The sequence below is a fragment of the Emys orbicularis genome, chromosome 14, assembly GCF_028017835.1.
Source record: "Emys orbicularis isolate rEmyOrb1 chromosome 14, rEmyOrb1.hap1, whole genome shotgun sequence".
In the NCBI taxonomy this organism is placed as follows: Eukaryota; Metazoa; Chordata; order Testudines; family Emydidae; genus Emys; species Emys orbicularis.
In genome coordinates this window covers 46,237,989-46,251,201 of record NC_088696.1, presented here as the reverse complement: position 1 = coordinate 46,251,201, position 13,213 = coordinate 46,237,989, and the positions used below count along the sequence as shown (strand labels likewise).

Here is a 13,213-nt window from a genome sequence, read left to right as displayed (position 1 = left end):
AGGCATGCAAGCAGCTCTGCACGGCTCTCACTCATAGCGCCCCCCCCCCCCCAGCTCCCATTGGAACCAGCCAATGGGAGTGCAGAGCTGGTGCTTGGGACAGGGGCAGTGCGCAGTGCCCTGTGGACACCCCCCCCCCCTCCAGCCTAGGAGCCAGACCTGCTGCTCGCTACTTCCAGTGCTGGGTCGCAACCCACAGTTTGAAAACCACTGCACTAGAACACAAATTCCATGGTTCCACATCCCCTTGTCAATTTCTCGGTTTGCAGCCTCCATAAGCCCAGAGGTCGGAGAAAAAGTTCTTAAGCTGTTTAGTTATCTTGGGCAATCCTCTTGTGCAACCTTGGTTTACTGGTTTGAGTTCCAGCCTAAATTCCTTGATGTGATTCCTTGGCTGAACTGTTATCCCTCTGCTCCTTTCTAGCTTACAGCCCCTTTGCTCCCTGACAATTTCTCTGTTCCTAGCGCTTCACCTTGTCTGCCTTAGGATGCTGTTTGGATGGTTTGTTTTACAGTCCTTACTATTTTCTTACTTTCACTACAACTCTCTTCCACCTTATTTAGATAGACTTATGTGTAGTGCTGGGGAGGAGCCGGTGGTCGTGGTACATGTAGGTACCAATGACATAGGGAAGGGTAGGAGAGATGTCCTGGAAGCCAAATTTAGGCTGCTAGGGAAGAGACTGAAATCCAGGACCTATATGGTGGCATTTTCAGAAATGCTCCCAGTTCCACGCGCAGGGCCAGGTAGGCAGGCAGAGCTTCAGAGTCTCAATGCGTGGATGAGACGATGGTGTAGAGAGGAGGGGTTCACGTTCATTAGGAACTGGGGAAACTTCTGGGATGGGAGGAGCCTATACAGGAAGGATGGACTCCACCTAAACCAAAGTGGAACCAGACTGCTGGCACTAAACATTAAAAAGGTTGTAGAGCAGTTTTTAAACTAGGAGATGGGGGAAAACCGACTGCTGCAGAGGAGCGTGTGGATCGGACACAGACTTCCCTTAGGGGAGAGTCTGATGATAGAGAATCTCCAGGTTATAGTCAGGAGCAGAGGACTGAAAAGTATAATGTAAGGGCCGGATCAGATGATAAACAGCCACATAAAAAAGAATCTGGCACATCAGAAAAAGACAGGCTAATAAACAGGGACAAGTTTTTAAAGTGCTTGTACACAAATGCCAGAAGTCTAAATAATAAGATGGGTGAACTAGAGTGCCTTGTGATAAAGGAGGATATAGCTATAATAGGCATCACAGAAACCTGGTGGACTGAGAGCAATCAATGGGACACAATCATTCCGGGGTACAAAATATATCGGAAGGACAGAACAGGCCGTGCAGGGGGAGGAGTGGCACTATATGTGAAAGAAAGTGTAGATTCAAATGAAGTAAAAATCTTAAGCGAATCCACAGGTTCCATAGAGTCTCTATGGATAGAAATTTCATGCTCTAGTAAAAATATAACATTAGGGATCTATTATCGACCACCTGACCAGGACAGTAATAGTGATGATGAAATGCTAAGGGAAATTAGAGAGGCTATCAAAATTAAGAACCCAATAATAGTGGGGGATTTCAATTATCCCCATATTGACTGGGAACATTTCACTTCAGGACGAAATGCAGAGATAAAATTTCTCGATACTTTAAATGACTGCTTCATGGAGCAGCTAGTACGGGAACCCACAAGGGGAGAGGCGACTCTAGATTTAATCCTGAGTGGAGCGCAGGAGCTGGTCCAAGAGGTAACTATAGCGGGACCGCTTGGAAATAGTGACCATAATACAATAGCATTCAACATCCCTGTGGTGGGAAGAACACCTCAACTGCCCAACACTGTGGCCTTTAATTTCAAAAGGGGGAACTATACAAAAATGAGGGGGTTAGTTAGACAAAAGTTAAAAGGTTCAGTGACTAAAGTGAAATCCCTGCAAGTTGCGTGGGCCCTTTTTAAAGACACCATAATAGAGGCTCAACTTCAATGTATATCCCAAATTAAGAAATACAGTAAAAGAACTAAAAAAGAGCCACCGTGGCTTAACAACCATGTAAAAGAAGCAGTGAGAGATAAAAAGACTTCCTTTAAAAAGTGGAAGTCAAATTCTAGTGAGGTAAATAGAAAGGAGCATAAACACTGCCAAATTAAGTGCAAGAATATAATAAGAAAAGCCAAAGAGGAGTTTGAAGAACGGCTAGCCAAAAACTCCAAAGGTAATAACAAAATGTTTTTTAAGTACATCAGAAGCAGGAAGCCTGCTAAACAACCAGTGGGGCCCCTTGACGATGAAAATACAAAAGGAGCGCTTAAAGATGATAAAGTCATTGCGGAGAAACTAAATGGATTCTTTGCTTCAGTCTTCACGGCTGAGGATGTTAGGGAGATTCCCAAACCTGAGCTGGCTTTTGTAGGTGACAAATCTGAGGAACTGTCACAGATTGAAGTATCACTAGAGGAGGTTTTGGAATTAATTGATAAACTCAACATTAACAAGTCACCGGGACCAGATGGCATTCACCCAAGAGTTCTGAAAGAACTCAAATGTGAAGTTGCGGAACTATTAACTAAGGTTTGTAACCTGTCCTTTAAATTGGCTTCGGTACCCAATGACTGGAAGTTAGCTAATGTAACGCCAATATTTAAAAAGGGCTCTAGGGGTGATCCCGGCAATTACAGACCGGTAAGTCTAACGTCGGTACCGGGCAAATTAGTTGAAACAATAGTAAAGAACAAAATTGTCAGACACATAGAAAAACATAAACTCTTGAGCAATAGTCAACATGGTTTCTGTAAAGGGAAATCGTGTCTTACTAATCTATTAGAGTTCTTTGAAGGGGTCAACAAACATGTGGACAAGGGGGATCCGGTGGACATAGTGTACTTAGATTTCCAGAAAGCCTTTGACAAGGTCCCTCACCAAAGGCTCTTACGTAAATTAAGCTGTCATGGGATAAAAGGGAAGGTCCTTTCATGGATTGAGAACTGGTTAAAGGACAGGGAACAAAGGGTAGGAATTAATGGTAAATTCTCAGAATGGAGAGGGGTAACTAGTGGTGTTCCCCAAGGGTCAGTCCTAGGACCTATCCTATTCAATTTATTCATAAATGATCTGGAGAAAGGGGTAAACAGTGAGGTGGCAAAGTTTGCAGATGATACTAAACTACTCAAGATAGTTAAGACCAAAGCAGATTGTGAAGAACTTAAAAAAGATCTCACAAAACTAAGTGATTGGGCAACAAAATGGCAAATGAAATTTAATGTGGATAAATGTAAAGTAATGCACATTGGAAAAAATAACCCCAACTATACATACAACATGATGGGGGCTAATTTAGCTACAACGAGTCAGGAAAAAGATCTTGGCGTCATCGTGGATAGTTCTCTAAAGATGTCCATGCAGTGTGCAGAGGCGGTCAAAAAAGCAAACAGGATGTTAGGAATCATTAAAAAGGGGATAGAGAATAAGACTGAGAATATATTATTGCCCTTATATAAATCCATGGTTCGCCCACATCTCGAATACTGTGTACAGATGTGGTCTCCTCACCTCAAAAAAGATATTCTAGCACTAGAAAAGGTTCAGAAAAGAGCAACTAAAATGATTAAGGGTTTAGAGAGGGTCCCATATGAGGAAAGATTAAAGAGGCTAGGACTCTTCAGTTTGGAAAAGAGAAGACTAAGGGCGGACATGATAGAGGTATATAAAATCATGAGTGATGTTGAGAAAGTGGATAAGGAAAAGTTATTTACTTATTCCCATAATACAAGAACTAGGGGTCACCAAAAGAAATTAATAGGCAGCAGGTTTAAAACAAATAAAAGGAAGTTCTTCTTCACGCAGCGCACAGTCAACTTGTGGAACTCCTTACCTGAGGAGGTTGTGAAGGCTAGGACTATAACAATGTTTAAAAGGGGACTGGATAAATTCATGGTGGCTAAGTCCATAAATGGCTATTAGCCAGGATGGGTAAGAATGGTGTCCCTAGCCTCTGTTCGTCAGAGGATGGAGATGGATGGCAGGAGAGAGATCACTTGATCATTGCCTGTTAGGTTCACTCCCTCTGGGGCACCTGGCATTGGCCACTGTCGGTAGACAGATACTGGGCTAGATGGACCTTTGGTCTGACCCAGTACGGCCTTTCTTATGTTCTTATGTTCTTATTTCTTAAGTCGGTTTCACTTTAATTACAGTTTATTTCCTTCACATTTCATTTGGGCTGTACTTTTCTCACAGTTTTCTAACAATGTTTTTCTAATAGTTTCTTAGAGACTCTTTGTTTATTTTTCCTCTCGTTTAACAGTACTGTTCTTCCTTTAACTTTCCCTCTTTTCCCCTTACACCATTGTCTTTCCTCTTTCTAGATACTGCCCCTTTTGTGGCTAGCCCTGCTGCGCCTGCTCTCTCTGGCTTTTCTGTTCCTCCTGAACTGGACTTTCTCCCTTTGAGCTCTGTCCCTGGCAGACCTCTGACAATGGGGGCCTAGCCACTGGCTCCCCACTCGCTGCAGCCAGTGGTAAGCTGGAGCTGGTTCGCACCAGTTCGCGGGAACCGGTTGTTAACTTTAGAAGCCCTTTTAGAACCGGTTGTCCTGCGCGGGACAACCGGTTCTAAAAGGGCTTCTAAATTTAACAACCGGTAAGTTGAAGTGACCCAGGAGCGTAGCTGGGGGGGAGCAGCCGCTCCCCCTGAGCACATTATCCAAAAGTGGCGCCTTAGGTGCCAACTCCATGGGGGCTCCGGGGCTGGAGCACCCACGGGGAAAATTTGGTGGGTACAGAGCACCCACCAGCAGCTCCCCGCCCCGCCCCCCGACCCCAGCTCACCTCCGCTCCGCCTCCTCCCCTGAACGCTCCGCCCCACTTCTCCCCCTCCCCCCCGCGAATCACCTGTTCGTGTGGGAAGCCTGGGAGGGCGGAGAAGCAGTGCAGCGGCTTCGCGCTCAGGCCCAGGGAGGTGGAGACGGAGTGGAGGTGAGTTGGGGCGGGGGGGGGGGCCGCCTGCGCTGCAGCAGGTAACCCGGGGTGGGGGCGCACAGGGGAACCGCTCCCCACCCCAGCTCACCTCCGCCTCCCTGGGCCTGAGCGCGAAGCCACCACTTGCTTCTCAGCCCTCCCAGGCTTCCCGCGGGAACAGCTGATTCACGGGAAGCGGGGGGGCTGTGAGCTCGGCCTGACCTGAGCGGGGGGGCTGTGAGCTCCAGGCACTGCGCGGCGGCGGCGTGGCCCGGCTCCAGCCGAGCAGCATGGCTGTAGTGCCGCCAGCCACCTCCAGGCAGTGCAGTAAGGGGGCAGGGAGCGGGGGAGGGAATTGATAGAGGGCAGGGGAGTTCGGGGGGGTGGATGGGGTCGGGGCAGTCAGAAGGCAGGGAACAGGGGGGTTGAATGGGGTCAAGGGTCCCGGGGGAGCAGTCAGGAAGTAGGGGGGGTTGGATGGGGCGGTGGGAGGCAGTCAGGGGCAGGGGTTCCAGGGGCGGTCAGGGGACAGGGAGAAGGGGTGGGTGGATGGGGCAGGGGTCCCGGGGGGCCATCAGGAATGAGAGGAGGGGTTGGATGGGGCGGCAGGGGGCAGTCAGGGGACAGGGAAGGGGGGTGGATGGGGCAGGAGTCCTGGGGGGCAGGGGCGGGCCACGACCCCCTTGTGGGGTGAGGAGGGAACCGGTTGTTACGATTTTGGCAGCTCATCACTGGGCACACTGCCCATCAGACTGTGGTGCTTGGCTCCAGAACACTCACAGCCTGTGGCTGGTGACTCTGCCAGCACTGCTCCCCCAGGGACCAGCAGCCCCACGGTCTACCCTGCGGATCCTCAAAGCCCCGAGGCCACAGGATGGGGCGCCTCCTGCAGTGAGACCAGAAGATCCTCTGCAGTGGAAGCCTCCAGCCTCTTGGGCAGGTCTTGGCTGGTGACCACGTGGGCCCACGGGAGTGCAGGTTGGTGCAGGGCTGTGTGTAAATGAGTGACACCCTTCCCCAGCGATCAGTGCACCCCAGAGCGGCTGACACAGCACATAACAGCCAGTGCACGTCGACTGACACAGCGTGTACACACAGGCATGGCCCCAGAGCGGCTGGCACAGCACATAACAGCCAGTGCACGTCGACTGACACAGCGTGTACACACAGGCATGGCCCCAGAGCGGCTGACACAGCACATAACAGCCAGTGCACGTCGACTGACACAGCGTATACACACAGGCATGGCCCCAGAGCGGCTGGCACAATGCGTACAGGCCAGAGTGACTGACACTGTACATACAGCCGGTGCGCTCCCAGAGCGGCTGACACAGTCTGTACCGACCAGCACATGTGAGTGGCTGGCACAGTGTGTAACAGCTGCCACACCCTAGAGCAGCTCACAGATCACGTACCAGCAGTGTGACTGACACAGTGTGTACAGGCCGGCGAGCCCCCAGAGCAACTGGCACAGCACATACAGGCTAGTGTGCCCCAGAGCAATTGACACGTGATGTACAGACCAGCGTGCCCCCAGAGCGGCTGGCACAGCGCGTACAGGCTGGCGCACCCCCAGAGCGGCTGGCACGGCGCGTACAGGCCGGCGCACCCCCAGAGCAGCTGGCACGGCGCGTACAGGCCAGCACGCCCCCAGAGCGGCTGGCACGGCACATACAGGCTAGTGTGCCCCAGAGCAATTGACACGTGACGTACAGACCAGCGCGCCCCCAGAGCGGCTGGCACAGCGCGTACAGGCCGGCGCGCCCCCAGAGCGGCTGGCACGGCGCGTACAGGCCGGCGCGCCCCCAGAGCGGCTGGCACGGCGCGTACAGGCCGGCGCGCCCCCAGAGCGGCTGGCACGGCACGTACAGGCTAGTGTGCCCCAGAGCAATTGACACGTGACGTACAGACCAGCGCGCCCCCAGAGCGACTGGCACAGCGCGTACAGGCCGGCGCGCCCCCAGAGCGGCTGGCACGGCGTGTACAGGCCGGCGCGCCCCCAGAGCGGCTGGCATGGCGCGTACAGGCCGGCGCGCCCCCAGAGCGGCTGGCATGGCACATACAGGCCGGCGCGCCCCCAGAGCGGCTGGCACGGCACATACAGGCTAGTGTGCCCCAGAGCAATTGACACGTGACATACAGACCAGCGCGCCCCCAGAGCGGCTGGCACGGCGCGTACAGGCCGGCGTGCCCCCAGAGCGGCTGGCACGGCACGTACAGGCCGGCGCGCCTCCAGAGCGGCTGGCATAGGGTACCAACTGGCGCGGCCTGGAGCTTCAGTGAGACGCTGGGGCTGTGCTCAGCAGCATGGTTGGGAGTCCAGTCCAGCCGTGTGTGGGACCAGGTCTGGGCCCTCTGGGGCCTGACTCGCACAATGAATCGAGCTTTGGGGATGGGGTCTGTGGAAAGTGCCAGGCTGCTGCTGGAGCAAACCTGGGCCTGGCACTGGCACTGTTACACTGTGTTGCAGCCCCTGCTGCCGGCTCAGAGAAGCGGAGGATTGAGGCACCTCAGCTGAAGCTGTGCTTTGCTCCCCAGCTGGGCAATCCCAGAGGGATGGCTTGGCTGCTGAATTCTATTGGGTGGGGACTTTGAACTACTAGGACCTGCCCGGCCTGCTAGCAGACTGGCTCTGCCAGGCTGTGTCTTCACTGCACAGTTCCCCCAGGTTATCTGCACCCGGCGTAGCCTAGCTCAGCAGTGAGCATCCCCACGGCCAAGCGCACCCCTCGTTACTGCGCCCTCCCTGCTTCTGCCCTCACGCGGTGTGGCTGGGGCATGGCCTGTGGTACGCTGGGCTGAGACGCACAAGGATTTCTTCCCAGACTCTCCTTCGAAGGGAATGATGGGGAGGCACTGGAGGGTGAGCAGCACCTGTGTGATTTGTGCCAGCATCCCCACTGCAAAGTGGGTGAGTTAATGTCAAACTGCAGCCCGTGTCCAACTACAGTCTGGGGATAACTGGCTGGCAGCAGCACTGCTGACGGGCTGGAGGTTACAGTGCATCACAGACTGAATAGGGGTCAGCAACCTGACGTAGCTGCGAAAAAGGCGAATATGGTTCTGGGGTGTATTAAAAGGAGTGTTGTGTGTAAGGCACGGGTCACTGTTCCACTCTGCTCAGCACTGGGGAGGCCCCCCTGTGTCCCGTTCTGGGCACTGCACCTTTGGGAAGATATGGACAAATTGGAGAGTCCAGAGAAGAGCAACAAAAGGGATCAAAGATTTAGAAACCCCCTTGTGAGGAAAGATTAAACCTAGTCAGACATGGACATGTTTAGTCTGGAGAAAAGACGGCTGAGGAGGTACCTGGTAACAGTCTTCAAACATGTTAAGGGCTGTTAGAAAGACCGATTGTTCGCCGTGTCCGCTGAGGGAAGGACAAGATGTAATGGGCTTAATCTGCAGCCAGGGAGATGTAGATCTGATGTGAGGAAAAACTTTCTAACTCTCAGGGTAGGTAAGTTCTGCAACAGGCTTCCAAGGGAGGCTGTAGAATCTGTCATGAGAGGTTTAAGAACAGGTGGGATAAACCCCTGTCAGGGCTGGTCTAGGTTTACTTGGGCCTGCCTCCACGCAGGGGGCTGGACTAGATGATCTGTCCATGCTATGGGATGACTTGGCTGGTGGTACCATGTGCTGCAGTACATATCCATGTGCATGATCCACCAGGGGGCGCAGATAGACAGGAGAAGACCAGACACCATGTGCCTTAGGTCTCGATTGTACCCCACCACGTGAGCCCTGTCGCGGCCCAGGAGCCAAAGACCACAGGGCACAGGCATGGCCAGTCTCTGACGTTCCTTTATTGACCCGTCACGCTGGGAACGTGCGGCTGAGTTAATCGGCTACGATGGTCTGGTCGATCCAGGCCCTGAGCTTGGTGACGCGGGTGTAAACGCCGGGCGTGGAGGGGGAGCAGGTGCTGCTTCCCCAGGAGACGATCCCCACCAGGGTCCAGGCGCCATCCTTCTGGCACACCAGGGGGCCGCCGGAGTCACCCTGCAAGCAGCAGCAGCAGGTTGGTGGGGTGTCTCCTCCTAGGGGAGCGCAAAGGGAGGGAGACCTGCTCATCCACTGGCTGTTCCCCAAATGCAAATGAGTCTGCGCTTGTCTGGATGGGGCCCTACGTAGCCACCGCAGGCCCCAGGGCTGGGGAGAGAGATGGGGAGGGTGGATCGCGGGCAGGGAAATGGGAGCCTAGAGGAAGGGAGGGAGGGATGCACAGATCCTTGGTTAGATCAAGGGGGGCTGCCTGGACGGATGCAGGGATGTGGTGACAGGCAGGCAGGGAGGGAGGGATGGCGAGAGAGCGGAAGTGGCTAGCAGGACAGGGTTCTGAGCAGTGGCTAGGAGTGATGTATGGCCAGACAGGCGGGCACTGAGGCAGACAGGGGGGCTGTGGTGCTGCAGAGCTGGGTACCATGCAGGAGGAGGCTCCAGCGGCGCCGGCGCAGATCATGACGTCAGGGATGTTGCCCCAGTACCTCCTGCACTGCCTGTTGGTCAGCAGGGGCAGGGCCACCTGCTGCAGCTGGTCTGGGGTGTTCTGGGCTGGAAAACAAAGGCAGGCAGGAGATGGTGGTGTCAGCCACGCAGCATGGGGCAGCCCCCGATCCCAGACACTGCAGCCCCTGGGCCTCGCCTGGCACCGGGACCTCAACAGGGAGGGAGGGGACTGGAGAGCTCCCCCTGGGGCCCCTCTGCAGAGGAAGGGGCCCCAGTTGCACCTGCCCTGCCGGGGCACTCACAGGACAGCTGTGTCCAGTCAGGTGGGGACCCCACGGGGGCCTCCCGGTCAAATTCTCTGGGTTTGGCCTGGGCCAGGAAGAGAGGCAGGGCCTGGAGGGGGCTAGCCGGAGGGGGCAGAGGGCTGTCCAGTGCTGCTGGGGCTCAGCTGGGCCCCATTTCCTAGTCCATCATGTGCCCGGGAAGGTCAGGGGGCAGGGAGCTGAGGAGAGGGGTTGGGGAAGAGTCAGATCAGTCGGCTAAGCTGAGTCCCCCACATGGCCGGAGATATGTTACCGCTGGGATTGGTCAGGCCCCAGCCTGTGGTCACGCAGGTGAGGCCTCCAGGGAAGTCGTCAGTGGCTGTGGGCAGGCACACAGGGGACACACGGTCCGTCGTGTTGGCTGGCGTGGCCAGCTTGAGCAGGGTGATGTCATTCTTCAGGGAGACTCCGCTGAATTTGCGGTTCTTGAAAACCTGCCACGCGAGACAGAGGAGCCGGAGATCACGTCCAGCCCCCATACGAGACCCCACCGAAATCACGTCCACCCCTTAGCAGGACCCTTGTAGGCCACGTCCACACCCCCTCCAGCAGGACTCCCCGGAGACCGCGTCCACCCCCTGCAGGACCCCGTGGAGCTCTGCCCATGAGACATGACACAGGCTGACCTGTGAGTGTACTGGGGGTTGAGGTGGGCACGAAGGGTCACTGGGGGACCGGTGTTCCAGGCCCATGGAGGGAGGACATGTGCAGCCCCCGAGGGGACCCCGCGCCAGCCAGACCCCTACCTTGGCAATCTGCAGGACTTGCACATCCTCAGCCGGAGAGCGTTGGTTAAATTCCCCCAGAACCACACGGTGACTTGTGCTGCGGGGGGAAGAAAAGGAAGCCCCGAGTACAGGGAATGGTGGGGCAGGCCTGGCTCCCTGCAGCTCCTTCTGTCCCCTCCACTGGGCCCTGTGCCCAGGAAGTGTGGCAGGGGAAGAGCGAGCCCCTGGTGCCGGCTCAGGGCCCGGGTGGCTGAAGAAAGCAGCCAGGGCCATGCGAGCCGAGTGGAGCTCTCTGTCAGGACACTGATGCCCGGGCCCCGGGCCTAACAGTATCTGCCAGGACAACTCAGTGCAGGTGGCACATCCATCCCCTCTGTGTCCCATCGCCCGCTCCGTCCCACTCTAGTGCCTGCACCACGGCGCTCCACAGCTCCTGCCCCAGTTCCTACCTGACACCGCAGTGAGCAGCGGTGACCACCCAGTTCTCGCTGATCAGGGAGCCACCGCAGAAATGGAAGCCGGTGTTGTCCTGTGGGGAGGGGGAGAACAGGTGGTGATTGAGCCGGCCAACGACAGCCACGTGCCGGGGACCCCCCCACTCTGCCTGGCAGGGGCTGCCAGGAACCAGGGGAGGGGAATTGGGGCCAGAGCATCAAACTAAGGGGGAGCAGATGGCTGAGACCCATCCCTGGGAAGTGGGCACCCCCTCTGGGCATCCAGTGCCCTCTGCCCCATCTGCCAGGCCCTGCTGGGCACAGACTGCAGCAGGGACATGCCTGCCCCACCCCGCAGGGATCACTGCTGAGCCCGTGTGCTTGGAGGGGAGCCAGGGCCTGTGATGCCCAGCAGGGGCTGGGAGCAGCAGGAGAGAAGGCAACTTGGGGATTCCCAGCAGGGCCGTGCGCCGGAGCTGAGGCTCTCTGGGGGCAGGGCTGGGGGAAGGCTCCTGGCAGGTGCCCTTGGAGCGCAGAGAGGCCAGGTCAGTTCATCCCACTGTCTCGGGCAGCGCTGCCCATCGGTGGATGCTGCCCTGGGGTAACAGGCCCTTGCCCCACAGCAGAGCAGGCACCGATCGGGGGCAGGGAGGCAGGGAATTAGGGTAACCAATTTTCCAAAGGGAAAACGGGACACCATGCAGGTCTGCCCAAGTCCTTCTCCCCAGGCGGGGCTGGCCCAAGCCCTGCCTGCCTGCCCGTCCCCCAGCCCCCGTGAGGCTGTTGCTACCTGCCAGAACTCTGCCTCCCCCTGCATGGGGCTGGCATCACAGTTCGCCCTCTGCACTGCACCCCACTTTTTTTTTTTACAAAAGTGGGCATTTGTCCTGTTTGCACTTGCCAACTGGATCAGTTAGCCAAGGCAAACAGGACAAATGCCCATTTTTGCCAAAAAAGTCAGGACACCCAGGACAGGGCTTAAAAAGGGGACTGTCCTGGCCAAAACGGGATGTATGGTCACCCTACTGAGAATCCACCTGCATGCCAGAGCCAATCTAAACAGCAAGGGGCAGCCAGTGCTGCTGGGAAATGCACACAGAACATGGAGACGGGTGCTGCAGGGAGCAGCCGGGGGCCCAGATACCACGGTGAATGGCGTGTGCAGGACCTGTCAGATGAATCCCCACTAGCACTGAGATGCTGCCTAGCTGCCCTGGGACACCATGAAATCACCCCCCCCCCCCAGGTTCTCTAAGGGCCAGGCCTTCCTGCCTTTCCCCCCAGCTTTGCTCCCCACAGGGGCCCTGGCCTGGCCGAAGGGGCTGCTGGGCTCTCACCTGTAGGGAGACCTGCCAGGGCCAGGATCCAGGAACCGCCGTCTCACCGTTCACGATTCGAGCGTAGCCGCTGATGGCAGGCTGGATGGCAGGGAGGCCACAGCCTGGGGGAGGGAAGGAGAGGAGTTACAGCTCCCAGGGTCCAGCGGGGAGGGAGCACAGGGCTAGGGCCCAGGCTGCTCCATGGGGCACCGCACCAGTGGGGTGGCAGCTGGGGGAGCAGTTGGTAGCTGGGGGCCTTTGCTACAGCCATGGGCATACGCTGCCCACTCCAATTCACCTGGGCACATCCCCCAGAGCCAGGGCCAGGGCTGTACAGCTGCCATGGGGGGCAGGATGGGCTGCGGCGGTGGGTGGCAAGCGCCGTCGAGCACAGCATGGTGTAGGCTGCATCCGTCTGTGCCATCAGCAGGGCCTCTCCAGCTGGGGCAAGTAGAGACAGGGCCAGGGCCTCGGGAGCTCCCTGTGGCAGAGAGACCCTTCCCCAGCTCTGGGCCCTCCAGCCCCTGCTGCCAATCGAAGGAGGCCAGTGGTACTTACCATGGGCAGTGCCCAGGAAGGCGAGGCAGGGCAGGAGCCAGAGGAAAGCCATTTTGCTTCTTACGTGGGTCCTGGAGACCGAGTGGGGTCAGCAGCCCTGTATACTCCTGCCAGAGGCAGCTCTGGGGAGGTGTCAGCTGAGAAAGAGATAGGAGCCAATTTTTCACCCTGCTGTCCGGGGACCTTGGGGAGATAAACTGGGCAGCCCTGAGGGGCCATGGGCAAAGTGCCAAGGGGCAGGCTGGCCAGGGGGCAGGACTTGGGCCAGGAGCTGGGACCGCAGCAGCTGCTCCCTGGAGGCGTGTGGGGGTCCAGGGAGCTGCATGGGAGCCAGAGGGCACAGACCTGGGAGCAGGGAGCCCGTGGGAGTCTGTGACCCTCTGCCCTCAGGGGAGTGACAACCCTGGGGAGCCGTGCGCCACGTCAGAGAATCATAGAATATCAGGGTT

The 13,213-nt window shown here is 56.6% G+C and overlaps 1 protein-coding gene across 1 annotated transcript; it reads right to left on the bottom strand.

The window, feature by feature from the left end:
* Positions 1–8,793: 8,793 nt before the first annotated feature.
* LOC135888793 (chymotrypsinogen 2-like) lies at positions 8,794–12,816 on the bottom strand. Its single transcript, XM_065416578.1, has 7 exons — positions 12,765–12,816; positions 12,225–12,328; positions 10,903–10,982; positions 10,472–10,550; positions 9,979–10,159; positions 9,377–9,507; positions 8,794–8,955 (listed from the first exon to the last, which is right to left on the bottom strand). Exons 1-7 carry the CDS (start codon positions 12,814–12,816, stop codon positions 8,794–8,796), a joined length of 789 nt encoding a protein of 262 aa, XP_065272650.1.
* Between the last annotated feature and the right edge of the window lie 397 nt (positions 12,817–13,213).